The sequence below is a fragment of the Cryptomeria japonica genome, chromosome 10 (assembly GCF_030272615.1).
Source record: "Cryptomeria japonica chromosome 10, Sugi_1.0, whole genome shotgun sequence".
NCBI lineage: Eukaryota > Viridiplantae > Streptophyta > Pinopsida > Cupressales > Cupressaceae > Cryptomeria > Cryptomeria japonica.
In genome coordinates, this window is record NC_081414.1 from 917,861,212 (window position 1) to 917,878,797 (window position 17,586).

At 40.0% G+C, this 17,586-nt stretch overlaps 1 protein-coding gene across 3 annotated transcripts in view; it reads left to right on the forward strand.

The window, feature by feature from the left end:
• Window positions 1-17,586, forward strand: part of LOC131036194 (uncharacterized) — a 272,281-nt gene that overhangs the window by 110,884 nt on the left and 143,811 nt on the right. For all 3 annotated transcript variants that reach the window (XM_057968026.2, XM_057968025.2, XM_059213011.1), the window contains exons 5-6: window positions 16,731-16,807; window positions 17,005-17,093. In XM_057968026.2, the coding sequence (XP_057824009.2) occupies window positions 16,731-16,807; window positions 17,005-17,093 (166 nt within the window). The remainder of the gene's footprint in view (window positions 1-16,730; window positions 16,808-17,004; window positions 17,094-17,586) is intronic.

Consider the following 17,586-nt stretch of genomic DNA (forward strand, 5'->3'; position numbering starts at 1 on the left):
GTTCTTTTTGCATTCTAGAGTTAGCTCTCGGTTTGAGGTATGGCGATTTGGTTTTATTGTTTTATTCGTTAACCGTCATAGTCTAAATTTTGAAATTTTGAATTTTGAATTCCTTGCTCAATCGTTTTATTTTAGGAAATGATAACTCAAAGACTTATCATGAAGTTTCCTAAAATTTACTCTCTAATCTATGTTATTTATTGCAAAATCTAGCTTCTCATTGTGAAATGTTGTGTAGGTATGGCAACCCCAAAGGCGGGAGCATCCACCAGTCGTTCAGCTCTCATGAAAGAAGATCAAAAGACCGAAGAAGTGGAGACTAAGATCGTGTCGAAGTGGAGCAACATTGGAGATACAAATTTAGGCAACTTCAGCACGAAGAAGTTTCGAGAGGTCCCTTACATTGGCAAGCCATCACCCGTCGCCCGGAGAATAATCGAGAGTGGCATCATTAAGGCGGCCGGCTTTCCTCCAGCTGTTCAGTGCCATGAGTTGATGATCGAGTGTGCTCGTCACTATGATCCACAGTCCAGAACGATCGTGTCCAATGAGGGAAACACTTTGGCATATCTTTCAGAGGAAGCTATAAGTGAAGCTTTCCATCTTCCAGAGCACAGGGACATGATATACAAGAGCATAGAAGGAGCCAGATCAATGTACGAAGATGATCCAGATGCTTGTCTAAGCATTATTAATAAGAACTGGTTACTCAAGAGCCGTCCCCGTCTGAGCAAGGTCCCGAACACACCGCACAGGATTGATTTCCAGGAGGAATACAGAGATTTGATTACCATGCTCAACCGAGTTACAGGAGCCCCTCATGCCTTCTATTTTGAGAAGTGGATGTTTTACTTCATCCAGGTGATTGTTCAGGGAAAGGGTACGATACATTGGGCTAGGATGATTAGCCATTGCTTGGACGTACAGTTGAGGAGACTCAAGGCTACTAAGTCCTTCCACATGAGTTCATACGTCATCTATGCCTTGATCAGGAGTGTTGAGTACGCAGGATTACCTCACAGAGGAGTGATTGGAAGAGGACCCAGCGAGGTCAGAGCTTGTGATTCCTATGCCTACTTGCATCATCCGCCAGGGAGCAACTATAAGTTGGTTAATGATACTTTCACGATGCACATCACAAGGACGTTGCAAGGTGGAATTCACAACAGATTATCTCAGGATGCCCAGGAATTCATAAAGAGGTACGGTGCTTGGTTCATTCAGTTTCCCAAGTTCACTTATATTAGAGTGCATGGATGTCCTTTACCTCCATACATGTTGCCGAGATATCCGACAGACAGAATTGTGTTACTTGAAGTAACAAGACAGTTGGCAGCATATGCGAAGGCATTCAGACACAGACATCAGAATGGAGTTCCAGTACCTATCATTTTGGGTAATTCAGTTGAGGTATGTCCTAATGCTTTAGCCATGGATGACGCAGAGAAGGAGTTAGCCTTGTATTCTTTTTCATCTTTTGCTTTGAGAGAAAGCTTTGATCCACATGGACATTTAGAGGAGACAGTCGGCAGAAAGTTTAGGCATGAGTACCAAATAGAAGATTTTATGATGAATCTTTTAGATGATCTTGAAGTGAAACGGAAAATGCATTCTAGATTGCCTTTGGATTTCATCAGGAAATGCAGGATTTATAGAGTGGCCGACCAAGCTCAGGACAGTGGCAGACATATCCAATCTTCCTATGATCGAGAAAGCAAAACAATAAGGTTAGATTGGAATGAGCCCGAGGTCGTGGATTTAGATACTTTGATGGCACCAGTCTTGTCTTGTACTCACAGATGGGTTGACATACAACATCAAAAGTTGAGAGAACAAGGCATAGCTATGACTTTCACTTTGGAAGAGAAACCAGCCGAAGGTGGAGCTAGTGTGAGTGAAGGCAATCCTAATCCTAGAAATTCAGGTGAAGGAAACCTTCGATGTGCCAGTGAGGGAAATCTCCATCCAAGAGGTTCGAAGAGGAAAGAGAGACCTGGAAAGAGAGAATCTTCCAAGAAGAAACAAGAGACTAACAGAGATCGATCATCCGGTACTTCTTCTAGACCAGAGAAGAGAACAATTCAAGTGGAAGATTCCATGGAATCTATGGTACAGAATGACAGGCAGGAAGGAGGACAGGCACAGCATGGGTCACCAGATGGATCTCTCCAAGATTATGAGTTAGATGAAGATAAAGAGGACAATGAAATGACATCTCCTCCCAGACAAGAAGAAATAGTGTATAAAGAGATTCAAGTTCAAGAAACAAGATCGATTATCCCAGATTGGTTGAAGGAAAGATTAACCAAGGTGATCGTAGTAGAGGACGAGGACAGTGCAATTGATTTAGAGAGCCTTGTTGGACGTTCACACGAAGAAACAGAAAAGAGAAAGGCTACCAAGATGTCCAAGATGCGAGATGAGACTGGATCCAGGAAATTGCAGATAGCTACACCGGCAGTAGACAAATATGAGGGTGAGATCCTAGCAGAGGAATATGATATACAGACATTTGAGCTAGGACCATCCACAGCAGAGCAGACATTGGATGATGCCACCGATTCATTTGAAGCATTGAAAGACAAGCTTAGAGAAGAAATGGAGAAGAACAGAAAGCTTGAGAGAGAGGTCGGTGCATGGAGGACATATTTCAATCACATCAATGAACCTTTGGGACGTCAGGATCCAGCTAGATCACCAGTGCAGGCACTTCCACTTCAATCAATCAATGAGGCAGAAAGATTCAGGAACATGGTCCAACGTACAAGTAGTTGGATGGATAGATCTCATACAGTGGCCATAGAATTTGTAACAAGGATGATGAAGATTATTCATCAAGCTATCCAAGTTCTTGAGATAATCCACAATTTGATGATAACAGTAGCTGCATTTGCCCATACCAAAGATGTCATCATTCCTGTCTTGAAGGTAATTAGACACACATCAAGGAAGGTTTTAGCGCAAGAGAAGATCTTGGATGGAGAATCTCACAGTTTGTTTCAGTGGTCAACCTTACTCCATATGAAGAGTGTTTTCTTCGAGGACATCAGTGTTAGATGTGGCCAAGTTGAGGAGGTGATCAATCCGATCCAGGACAGAGTATTTGAGGTACTTCGTACCATTCTTGGCAGAAGGATCGAGGTCGAGACAGATGTGGATATGCAGGAATTAGAGGATAGAATCAAGGTCATCTTTTGCAAGGACGCAAATGTTACAGATGAGCAATATGATCAAATGTTTGCCACCATGCTCCTGATTGAAAGAACAAAGGAACTTGAATCTACTTGGGACGCAGCTCTTCTAGATGCATTCGATCAGGTCATCCACTTGGAAGAGAGTATGAAGAATCTTCCCGAGATTCCAATTGCAGAAATCGAAGGAATCGTGACAAGATTCATTGCATATGCCAAAAAAGAACATTGGAAAGGGAATAAGATTCTAGATGAAAGGTTGTTATAGATGACATGGCATCTTATTTGTCATTGGTTTATGTCTCCTAGGTTTTTGTGCCAAATTTAATATTTGGCTATGTATTTAATATTGTTCAGTAAAAAGGAGGCCATTTGTAACAAACCCTAATTAGGGTTTAGGTGTCATGATCTTGACCGTTGATCTACTTTCGATCTGGACCTTTCATTGTAACTGGGGATGCTATTTATACCCCCATTTTTCATTTCATTTAGTAATAGTTAATAGTCAATAGTTGATGTAATAGAGAAGAGAGATTAGAGAGATTAGAGTTAGAAGCAATTTTATTTTGTAGCAAGATTGAGTTTTGAAGAGAGGAATTCAAGCAATTGTTGTACATGATGACTTGGAAATCAATAAAATATTGAAGTTATGGTGTTTTGTTGCAACTTTCTTGGTTATCTTCATGGTTGTTTAATCTACTTGAATCATGCTCAATCAAAGTAGTGTGTTAATCTGAAGGACATAGTGTAAGACTTGATATTTGGTAGGATTCGTAATCCAAACCACTAGCTTCTTGCTGAATGTAGGAACGCCTTGCGTGGTCGACTGGAGAATACTTTGAGTCCCTTAATCTTCAATCATTATTGTATCTTGGATATGTGCCTTCGTGGTAGTGTCTTTGATCTTTGATGCATTTGAATATCATTTTGTTACCTTAGAAGATCGCACTAATTTCAATTGAGTTGTTATCTCATGGCGAAATTGAAATTGGTTGAATCTTGCCAAGTCTTGTCTACACGAAGTCATTCTTAGGGTCAGATTAGATTAGACCTCTTTCAAACCCTATCCTTTTGCTATTTTTTGAAAGTTTCTTTAGTTTTAGTAAAATCTTTGAACTTTCGGAATACGTAAGGCCCCTTGAAGGAAACAGCAAATCACATCATACCGCTGGAAGCTTGTCCACACATAGAGACCCTACTAACAGAACCTTGGAGTCTTCCTAACTGATCCTTTATGCGAATCTTCAGCAGTTAGAGACTATTTTCTCAAGAGAGGATAAGATGCCTATTGGTATTTTATTCTATGTATGATGGTGTATAAAATACACGTCAACACCTACCTTTGCTCATAGGGAGGAGACACCAGTTTCGTAGGCTCAAGTGCAAGAGCCCCAGATTTCTATGGCTGAGGTTAGATTGTAGGACGTAGAGTATATGACATTAACCCTAGAGATCAGGCAGATGCTAATGTTAGAGCAATTTCTGAATTAGAAGAGGTTGAGATCAGGTGCAACAGATAGGACAGAACACAAACCACCTCAGAGTTAGAGGGATTTTTAATAGGCTGTGACCAAGGTAACCTTGCCACATTTTTGATGGCAGTGATAAATGCATTGCAAGAGCTTGGGTCCAAAAGTTGGACAAATTTCTTTCTTTGAGGCCTATGCTAGAGGAGGATGCTATTAAGTTCACTACTTTACACTTGGATGGTGTAGCACGAGTGGTGGTACCACGGTTTGGTGACACTGGGTCACATTTTTATTACCACCTATGATGAGTTTACCACTAAATACATCGAACTAATTGACAGGAAGGATCCAAAAATGTATTTTAGGGAGCTTGCCCAGCTCAATCAGTATGGTTCTTTGGAGACTTACATTTCCGATTTTTAGAGGTTGTCCCTGATGGTGCCTAGTTATAATATTCCCACTAATTTTTTCGGTTTTTGAACACAACAAATACTACAATGCACCCGTTAAAGTTAGGAAATATAATCCCAATACTGCTGAAAGTAACCCTTCCACTTTCTGATCGCCAAGAGCCCAATGTGGGAAGGTGAGAGCATACGGTGATAAGGGGTTCGTTAGCTCACTGATCTGCTGGAAATTATAATGCAAGTAGAATACTAGGCAGCAAGCCAGCCCCTTCCACTTTTCAATGGGATGTAGACCAAGAACTTGGCGGTAAACCAGCCAAGGTAACAAGAGCATAACCAGAACCAAATCACTCTACCGCTTATGCAGCAAGAGGACTTTTACATAAAAGCTATCACTCAATCGCATATTTCAGTGGGAGGACAATATCACTCAACCACTTACTCAGTGGGAGGACAAAGCTGAATTACAAAACATGAAGGCGGCTAAACCATCCTCTTCCACTTGTTCAGTGGGAAATACCGTATAATGCAACTAGAATGATTGATCAGTACTACTGAAACAATCTTACAAAGATAGAGATTCAAGAGAAGATAGAGTTAAGTACATAGCTCAATTATTCAATATCAAATTCTCACAACAAAATCACTACTTGTTGTTTTGAAATCAGAGTCAATAAAACGCAGAACCAGCCACTCCCAAATCCACTAAAATGCTCGTAACTTTCTCAAAACTGAATGAAATCATGCCAAACCAACTGCAAATGAATAGTATAACATTGGCGATCAGTTCAATACCTTGAAACAACAACTTGAGAGAAGCAAAAGTGATGCACGCAACCCAATGCAAATCTAGAAATGGTGATTTAACTGAATATTTCGATTTGCAACCATAAATTGGAGAGTCCCCCAAATGGCACGCCAATGTAGGAGAACTATTGTCTCTCCGATACGCTTCCAATGAGCCTTCACCCAAAATGATGCACCCAACACGCAGATAGGTACGAACAAATTACACTTCCAGCCAACACACACCAGCAACACCAAAAAACGCAGCAGCATGCAACTCTTCACAAACAAACCCAATGCAATCCCAAGTATCACCAAATAGTTCACAAATTCGAACTACAACTAGGAGTGATGTCTCACACTCAAAACTGGAAAGAAATATCTAGGAGGTTTTCACCCTCGAAGAAGTCTGGAGTCATTCCGACAACATAATGATATATTTTCTCTGGATGCTCAAATGAGGAGCCAAACACCTGTATATATAGCTTTTCAAGTCTGGAATTCAAATGAAATTGCCTTCAAATTCACCTCTTTCAAATTGCATTTCATTTCATGTGGTGGACCCTAGTATGGCGCCCACTTCCCAAGTCAAAAATCGTGCCTAGGAGAGAGGACCATGATTTTGGCATAAAATAACTTTGATGTATAAAATAAAGTCTCCTTTCAATCACTAAATAATTTTCCCAGGCATGACTTAGGAAAAATATCATATTATGCACAATTCCCCATAACATCAATCAGTAATAAAATAATTAAATAATAAACCTTAGGATAAGGAAATAATATTTAATTAAATGGCTTATAATTCCAATACTGATTATCAACAAAATCTAGATGAGGCTGAGCAATGAGGATCACTAAACTATGTTGGATCAGGACCAAATCTTGGACTACCAAAAATAGAATGCCCAAATTGCCACTTACTAAAAATAGTAAGTCATGAAATAATGCTCCGAAAATCGTGATCTTCACAACCAGAGAAAGAGCTTGGCGAGCTTAGTAACACTGCACCATCCAAACAGCCAAACCCTAACCTACTAAAAATAGTAAGTTCACATTCCACCCCTGAGAAGCTTGGTAAGAACTCCATAGAATATGGAAACCCTAATTTCTCCTTTCCACATAGCCTACGGGCCTCCGGAGTAGGCCAATGGACCATTGAATGCCTCATCACAATGAAGGGGACATTACAATCCGCCCTTCCCAAAAAATTTTGTCCACAAGCAATCTCAAGCCTGGATGCTGTAAAACCTCCTCATTCTCCCATGTAGCATCCTCCACCGATACGTCTTTCCACTTAACCAAATACTCTCTGATGGTCCTCCTCAACAATCGTTCTCTGACATCAAGGATGGCCTCAAGAGCTAGCACCAATTCTCTCTCTTCATCCAAAGGAGACAAATCAGAAGAGACTCACATTGTACCCAAGTGCCTTTTTGAGGTGTGACACGTGGAAGACATTATGTACTCGGCTACTCGCTGGTAGCTCCAACTCATAAGCCACAACTCCCACTATCTCGATGACCCTAAATGGTCCATAAAAGCGTGGCTTGATTTTTTCCGCTGCACTCTTCTTGAGAGTAGATTGTCTGAAGGGCTGGAGTCTCAGGTAGATCATATCATCAACCTCAAATGAGCGTTCAGTACGCTGCTGATCAGCATACAACTTCTGCCAACTTTGTGCAATCTGGAGGTTGTCCTTCAATGCCTTCAAAATATCCTGACATTGCTGAACCATATCTCTAGCATGAGGTGCTTTGCTATCTCCAAACAACAAATCAGAAAAACTAGGGGCCTCATAACCGTATAGTGCCATGAAAGGTGACATCCCGATGGACATGTGATAAGTGGGATTATAGCAGTATTCACCAAGATGTAGCCATCTTACCCAGGCCTTCTGCTGCTCTAAAACGTAGTTCCTCAAGTAACCTTCCAACCACTTATTTACCATCTTCGTTTGTCCATCTGTTTGGGGATGGTAACTCATGCTTGGGGTGAGCACAGTACCACACAATCTGAAAATCTCTTGCCAGAAGGAGCTTAGGAACTTGCTGTCCCTATCACTCACAATACTTTTAGGCAGCCCATGTAGCCTAAACACCTCACGGAAGAACAAATCAGCAACCTGAGCTGCTGTAAATGAGCTAGTGATGGCGAAAAAATGAGCAAATTTTGTAAATCTATCCACCACCACATAGATACAATCCTTCCCACTAGCCTTCGGCAACCCAATGATGAAATCCATAGAGACAATTTCCCATTTTTTATTGGGAATTGGCAATGGTTGCAATAAACTAGCGGGTACTGTGTGTTCGTCCTTGTTCTTCTGACAAGTATGGCATTCCCTAATGTACTTAAAGACATCTCTCTTCAACCCTTTCCAAGATAATCTCTCTCGGATCTGCTTGTAAGTCTTAAAAAAACATTGGTGACCAACAAGAAGAATGTCATGGAAAGTTTGCAATACCTTCTCCTTCAACTTAGATTCAGGTAGAAGAAGGATCCTTCCCTTATACAAAATCAATCCATCAACCAAACTATACTTTTCACCATGAAAAGTGCCTTCAACAATTCTAGTTGCAAATTGATTTTTGGTATAATCAACAGGCAATAGGTCCCTCCAATCAGCAGTGAGCTCACATATAAAGCCTAGATGGGGTCTTCGTGAAAGTGCATCTGCCACTATGTCGTTCTTCCCTTTGACATACTCAATGTCAAAGTCGTAAGCCTGAAGCTTACTAACCCACTTCTGCTGTCTTTCATTCAAATCTTTTTGGTGCTTGAAATGCTTAAGATTGTTATGATCAATCTTAACAACGAACCTACTTCCCACCAGATACTGCCTGAATTTCGCAAGGGCATGTATTATGGCAAGCATCTCCTTGTCATAAATTGAATATAGCCTTTCAGGTCCTCTCATCTTTCTACTTTCAAAGACAATAGGATGCTTGTCTTGCATAAGAACTGCACCAACACCTTCTCCTGATGCATCATACTATAGTTAAAAAGGCTTGGTGAAATCTGGTAAGGCCAAAACCAGGCATGAGCTCATGATCTCCTTAAACTGATCAAACACTGTTTGTGCCTTTGCAAACCACTCAAAGGCTCCTTTCTTAGTGAGATCTATGAGAGGGGCAGCCAACTGAGAATAACCCTTCACAAACCTTCTGTAAAAACCACATAGACCCAAGAATCCTTTCAAATGAGTTATGTTCTCAGGTGGTGGCCAATCAAGGATAACTCTAGTCTTTTCAGGATCCACCTTCACACCCTCTGCACTGATGATGTGCCCCAAGTAGAGAAACTCTTTCATTCCAAACTCACACTTAGATTCTTTGGCAAACAATGATTTAGACTCCAGAATGCTAAGAATTTCACCTAAGTGTTGTAAGTGCTCCTTCCAAGACTTGTTGAAGATGAGGATGTCATCAAAGAATATGAGCACAAACTTCCTCAATTGCTTCTGAAAGATTATGTTCATGCAGGACTGAAATGTGGCAGGAGCATTAGTCAAACCAAAAGGCATGACTAGAAATTCGAAATGCCCAAAGTGGCATCTGAAAGCAATCTTCTCAACATCAGAAGCCCGCATTGTTGATTTGATGGTAGCCCGATCTGAGATCTATCTTGGAGAAGTACACGACACCATGCAGCTCATCAATCATTGGAATGGGGTATCGATTCTTGATGGTTTTTGATTTAGGGCTCAGTAATCCACGCACATATGCATGGTCCCATCCTTCTTCTTCACCAATACAACAGCTGAAGCAAAAGGGCTCTTGCTTGGCCTAATGTAACCCATGTCTAGAAGCTCCTTAATGGCTTTCTCAATCTCGTCCTTCTGCTTCTTTGGGTAACGGTAAGGAGTAGTCATGATAGGCTTAGTACCTTCTTCCAACTCAATGATGTGTTCGGTACCACGCTCAGGCGGCCTACTAGGGGGTGGATTCTCAAACACCTTGCTCTTTGAAATCAAAGCCTGAATGTCTTCAGGATAGCTTCTCCGTTCTTCAAGTGAGCTAGATGGCATGACCATACACTCAGGAGGTCTTCTAAGTGGCGGATTTCCAAAGACCTTGCTCTTGTTTGTGATTAGAGCTTGAATATCAGTAGTGTAGCTGCCCTTGTCTTTTAATGGGTTTGATGGCATTATCAAACATTCTGCTGCCCACTCCACTTGGTTATGACGGATCAACCTCTCCATCCTCTTCAGGGATACAATCCACGGGCCTCCATTAGGCATCCCTCACAAAACCACCTTCTTTCCTTTAGTCATGAACTTTAACTCCATGGTTTGCAAGTTAAGAGTTATCTCACCAAGAGATAGCAGCCACTGAATGCCAAGGCCCACATCATCAGTCCCTCCAATATTGACAACATAGAAGTCATCCTTGACTTCATAATTACAAAGCTTCATTGACATGTTTGACACCAACCGTTTACAACAAATTGTTGATCCATCAGCCACCATGACCTTGAAGTCTTCAACATCATCAGTGATAAGGCCTCTCTTGGCGACAATCCTAGCATCAATGAAGTTGTGAGTTGCTCCGGTATCAATTAGAGCAACAAGTCGATGCTCTCCCAATGCTCCTCGAACTCCGAATAATTCATTCTTGTGGAAGCTAGAGAGTTGGGCAACTATACCCTTATCATCTTGATCACTTTCAGGCCCTTCTGGAGCCTCTTCATACTCACTTCCCTCTGAATCAAGTTGTTGTTCTGAATTTTCAGAATCTGATCCATCTGCTAAATATGCTTCCATTTGCCGATCATTACCCTTCCCATGGAATCTACGACCCGGAACCCAAGGTTCCTTGCATGAATAACCCAAATTATTCCTCCGAAGTTCTTGACGGGGCTCATCATCCATCCGGGGAGGGTACTTATTAGGCTGATTAGAAAATTTCTTCTTGTCTTTACGGAATGGGAAAGGCTTTGACTGAAATCTACACATAGGGGCAGCCAACTCCATGCTTCTAGCCTTCTTGATTGCATCAGCCAAGGTGGGTGGGTCAAAGGCTTTTACCCACCCTTTCAATGGTTCTTCGAGTCCTTCAGTGAATAGGACTACCAATCTTTTCTTCAAGATACTACTAACCATAACTGAAAAACTTTGAAATTCAGTTATGAAGGTGTCCAAAGAACCCTGCTATTTGAGTTGTGCAAGCTCTCTAAACTTCACCTCCGGATCCTTGGTATCAAATTTTTCTATCAACTTGTTGGTGAATTCAGCTTAGGTATGGATCAAGTTATGACCAAGGGTGATCAACCCATGGTACCACCATTCATGAGCATCTCCATCTAAGTGCAAGGTGGCGAACTTGATGGCCTCTTCTTCGAGCATAGGTCTCAAGGACAAGTAATTGTCCAACTTCTGCACCCAAGCTCTAGTTGTGCTCATACTGCTTCCATCGAAGTGTGCTAAAGTAACCTTCCCAAGAGCTTGTTGATAATCTCTTGGAGTGGAGTAACGATTATCATATCTTCCTTCCCTTCTCTTCTTTTGATTCATGTATTGGTCAATAGACATAGCATTTCAAATCTCTTGGGGAAGTGTTGCATACTCCACAAAACTTGCCCGAATCTCCTCAGCTACAGGGACTTCAACTTCAAGAAGCGGTGTTTCCCTTGGAAGGAAAACAGGTTGCAATGGCCTACTCACCGATCCAACAGGCATTCCATTACTATTGCTGCCATTGTTGTTGCCATTTCCATTACCACTGGAGTTGTTGGAAGTGCTGGCATTATTACCACTCATATTCTGATTTGGATCTTGATTATGCCCTCCTCCAGCACTCTGCCTAAAGGTGGCTATCGTCTAAGACATCATGTCCATCATAGTGTCAAATTTCTTCTCTGTTTGCTCTACAACCATAGCTGTTTCATTCTGTCCAAATAGTCTTTCCCCCATTGAATCCGCTAAGTCAACTGAATCAACTTCCATATCTTTGTTTCTCAAGACTTCTGAAAAAGTCTCTTCAAAAGGTACTGCAGGAATCTGATACTGTTGGTGTCTCTGTTCTCTGTTGTAGTAACAGACGTCTCTATCAATTATGGAGAACTCTATTCACTCTGACTTCACAGGCTGGCAGGAAAACTAGCTCTGATACCACTGCAATATTTCCACTATTTTTTTCGGTGTTTGAACACAACAAATACTACAATGCACCCATTAAAGTTAGGAAATATAATCTCAATACTGCTGAAAGTAACCCTTCCACTTTCTGATCACCAAGAGCTCAATGTGGGAGGTGAGAGCATACGGTGATAAGGGGTTCGTTAGCTCATTGATCTGTCGGAAATTACAATGCAAGTACAATACTGGGCGGCAAGCCAGCCCCTTCCACTTTTCAATGGGATGAAGACCAAGAACTTGCCGGTAAACTAACCAAGGTAACAAGACCATAACTAGAACCAAATCAGTCTACTGCTTATGCAGCGAGAGGAACTTTACATAAAAGCTATCACTCAATCGCATATTTCAGCGGGAGGACAATATCACTCAACCACTTACTCAGTGGGAGGACAAAGCCGAATTACAAAACATGAAGGCGGCTAAGCCATCCTCTTCCACTTGTTTAGTGGGAAATACCATATAATGCAACTAGAATGATTGATCAGTACTACTGAAACAATCTTACAAAGATAGAGATGCGAGAGAAGATAGAGTTAAGTACATATCTCAAGTATTCAATATCAAATTCTCACAACAAAATCACTACTTGTTGTTCTGAAATCAGAGTCAATAAAACGCAGAACTAGCCACACCCAAATCCACTAAAATGCTCGTAACTTTCTCAAAACTGAATGAAATCATGCCAAACCAAATGCAAATGAATAGTATAACATCGGCGATCAGTTCAATACCTTGAAACAGCAACTTGAGAGCAGCAAAAGTGATGCATGCAACCCAATGCAAATCTGGAAATGGCGATCTAGCTGAATATTTCGATTTGCAACCATAAATTGGAGAGTCCCCCAAATGCCACGCCAATTTAGGAGAACTATTGTCTCTCCAATACGCTTCCAATGAGCCTTCACCCAGAACGATGCACCCAACACGCAGATAGGTACGAACAAATTACACTTCCAGCCAACACACACCAGCAACACCAAAAAACGCAGCAAGATGCAACTCTTCACAAACACACCCAATGCAATCCCAAGTATCACCAAAGAGTTCACAAATTTGAGCAACAGCTAGGAGTGATGTCTCACACTCAAAACTGGAAAGAAAGATCTAGGAGGTTTTCACCCTCGAAGAAGTCTGGAGTCATTCCGACAGCATAACGATATATTTTCTCTGGATGCTCAAATGAGGAGCCAAACACCTGTATATATAGCTTTTCAAGTCTAGAATTCAAATGAAATTGCCTCCAAATTCACCTCTTTCAAATTGCATTTCATTTCATGTGGTGGATCCAAGTATGGCGCCCACTTCCCAAGTAAAAAATTGGTGCCTAGGAGAGAGGACCACGATTTTGGCATAAAATAACTTTGATGTATAAAATAAAGTCTCCTTTCAATCATTAAATAATTTGCCTAGGCATGACTTAGGAAAAATATCATATTATGCACAACTCCCCATAACATCAATCAGTAATAAAATAATTAAATAATAAACCTTAGGATAAGGAAATAATATTTAATTAAATGGCTTATAATTCCAATACTAATTATCAACAAAATCCGGATGAGGCTGAGCAATGAGGATCACTGAAGTGTGCTGGATCAAGACCAAATCCCGGACTGCCAAAAATAGAATGCCCAAATTGCCACTTACTAAAAATAGTAAGTCATGAAATAATGCTCCGAAAATCGTGATCTTCGCAACTAGAGAAAGAGCTTGGCAAGCTTAGTAACACTGCACCATCCAAACAGCCAAACCCTAACCTACTAAAAATAGTAAGTTCACATTCCACCCTTGACAAGCTTGGTCAGTACTCCATAGAATATGGAAACCTTAATTTCTCCTTTCCACATAGCCTACGGGTCTCCGGAATAGGCCAATGGACCATTGAATGCCTCATCACAAGGAAGGGGACATTACAACACCTTACAGGGTATGACGTCTGCTCGTATCCTTCTCTTCCTCCCTACGGATCCTCTCTTTGTATCTTTGCAGTATTTGTTGCTGACGTTATTCATGGTTGCTTTCCTCTCGTCAATCTTGCAGTTCAATCAGATTCTGTGCCAACAACCATGAAAGACTTCCGAGAAGATCGAAGACGACAATGTTCATTGTGAGTTTGCCATGCACCATGCCTTCAGGGACCACTCCCTTGCGAGCTTCCCTTTGCACGTATTGGGTGACAGAAACCTCCCACGGATCTACCAAGTCTTTTGTCAATTGATCCTCCCATACTTTTGTTTGTCACTTCTTGGGTGTCACTTTCGGTCACAAGTAATTGTTGTCGGAATGGTCGGCCCATTATGCGTGCCCACTACCTACAGCCATATTGATCTTTGAGTTCGTATCAACAACGATGCCAAAATGTTTACTCTGTATGGGGTATGTTCTTTAACTACCAAAAGTAAATGGGAAAGGTACAGCGCATGAACAACACAACACATAGAACTTAGAACAACAGATGGCAAAATGACATCTTTATTTCCAACATGTAATGGATACAACAATGATCGGTCCTGTTCCCAATACAATATGACATATATATACCACCCTTAGGTTGGTTGAGATACCAACCGTCGACAACTACCCACTAACCCCTACAGGAACATTACATTGCCATTTATTTAAAACTAAACATAACTAAGTATAATTTAACGCATCATATTTGCTGCCTACAGTGAATAGGGTTAGTAGATACAAGCACCCCACTTGGTAGGCCACGTCGAGTGGATGTCCAACGTGCCTGCCACTAGGGCCAAGAGGGTAAGTGTTTGCTCTTGGGCTTAGTGCAAGGATGGCTTTGGGCTGACCTATCATGCTTCCTCCTCCAAACACTTCTATGCACTTGCTTGTTGCAAATCCAAACGCTTCTGTCTTTTTTCTTGATCCTGCCTACTTGTAGGGTAAAAATAAATTAATGGACGCACTCTAGTCAATAAGAAGGAATCTAACAATACATGTACTGGCGTGTATGCTCTGTGTCTGCATATATTCATGTGTATTCTTCATGTTTGGTTCAGACCTTATATGTTTTCAATGATTACTATAAACATATTCCTATCATCATATTTGTATTTTTGATTTGATGAACACTAACTTTACTTTATGACAAGAAAATTTTGGGAAGGGTGGATTGTAATACCCTCGCCTAGGTAGTATGAATATTTGAGATAGGAATCAGCATACTCAAGACGACTATATTCTAATTGACAACAATTATTCCGAGAAAGCAATTAGGTTAAAGCAACGATCATAAGGTAGCAAATTAATTAAGAAATAACAATCGAGTCGTAGTGTTAAGAATTAATTAGTAAGGGGCAAATGGAAAAGACAACATTCTTTGGAAAGAATGGTAATTGCTTAAGAGACATAACATTTCAAGGAAATAGAAGGGTATTTAAGAAGGAAGGCATCATTCCCAGGGCATCAATTAAAAGAAAAAAAAAGGGAAGTAAACTGAAGGAGATCAAGCAATCATTGGGAGAAGAGCATCTATAGAATCTAACATCTACAACAATCATCCAATTAGGCAAATATTATTGTGAACAACAAAGACAGGCAAAGGATCAGATTTGTAATAGATCAGATCCAAATTCCTCATATCAAACCAGTGATAGCATTAATAACTATTGTTGTTGGTGGTGTAAATTATACCTCATAATTACACTTTACTTAAGTTGACTTAGGGTAATGCATTTCATAGTAGTTTGGATATGAGACACTTAGGGAAGTATGCACATAGGGAAGTTGCTTGTAGGAGAAATTCCACCTTTTGTGGTCTTATTTCGTTGTTACATTCCACCTTTGGTGGGTGATCCACCTCTTGTGGAATACTTTATTATTTCTCCTACCTACCCTCACCTACCCTTGTTTCTCATTGAGCCACATGTCATGATTGTGTGCTCACATATCCATATAGCCTTGCCTTTATAAGCAGGCTCATCTTCATTGTATGTAATTTTGTTAATTCAGTTGATGGTATTTTGCATCTTGGTTAGAATACAATTTATTCTTATCAATATTGTGTCTCTCGTATATGTGCTATTCATTGAGCTCTTGATCTTGGCTATTTTTGACAAATTCTTATAGTTGTGGGCAAATTTTAGGGTAAATCAAGAAGGGGACATCACATTTTTTTGTCCAATAGTACCAGAAGTTAGACAAGGGCTTTATTGTATAGATATGCCCAATAGGCAAAATTCATTACACTAGAAGCTTACTGTTAGTCTAGTTTAGCATGAACTACTTATTGTTTTTTTATGCTTTGAATTTACAAAAAGGGAGTGGTCCCTAGTCTAATTCATCTATCAAAAATATTAAAATTATTAATTAAAAATTCATATTATTAACAATAAATTTAATTTAAAAATGATTAATAAACAATTAATAATAAATTATTATTCTAAATTAAGTTAAAATTAAAATTGATGAACAAGCTACAAAGTTTTGATAATACAACACTCTTGATTTTGACATGGTGAGGTTGACCAGAAATGACTATTTCCAATTTTGACTTTGACACACAAATGACTGGTTTACTAACAACCAAAGATTATGCAGCATAATCAAGTTTCAGGTTGGGTACAATATGTGGGACTACAAATTGTTGTTTTCTTTGAATTTTTTTTTTTTCGTAAGTTCCGAGATAATTAGTGAATTGCAAATTTGTACTTATAAGAGAATTGGCAATGAATATTTGCATGAATTTTGCTATGAAAATATATCTCACTACTGTAATTTTTAGGACTGGGGATTCTTTGTACCATATTTGGTCGGAAGTATTTCTTTGGTGGTATTGGCTGTTGGAAGCACTGCTCCAGGGTAAGTCCTATATAGTCTTCGTTTCAATTTCTGCAAAATATAATGTTTTAAAGAGTTATAATTCATGTAATACGTAAATTTTGGTACATGTCTGTAGTGAAGGCAGTTGTCGTTTTGGCTGCAATAGTTAGGCTATGTCTTCAAAGACTTTGTCTTATCAGTGATGGTTAATGTTAAAATAACACTTTTTTCCCCAGGCTGCTTCAAGCTGCAATTGATGGTTTTTCATCATTCTTTCCTGATTACCAAGAGCGAATTGCCAGTCATGAAGCAGCTCATTTTCTTGGTAAAATATGCCTGAATAGCATACTCATCTAGGTGAAGCACTCAATAACATTGTTGTAGTTTATGAAGAATCAGTATTTCCTTGACATTTGCATATTTTTTATGACAAGTTTCACTTCTTAGACCACAAACAGTTTCTCAAATAAGACAAAACATATTATGTAGACAACAATTTTCAAAAGCTATGCTTCCATTTGTGTTGTCAACAAATCATCAGTTTGTGAGCTCAAATGATAGGATATGCTACTTAACGAAAGTCTCTAAATTTTTGTCTGTGTGGGCATGCAAATGTACGTGCTTGCATTGTATTTAATCAGAAACTCCAGTTAAGAAGGAGGACCACATCCCATACCTGCAATTTTTGGTGACTAAATTTATATATGATATAGTCATAATTTTTTTCAACTACACATGTATCCTACTTTTAATGGCATCCCTGTCTTTGTACCAGTACCTATACCTATTACCATCACATGTGCAGGTAACTATGGTTT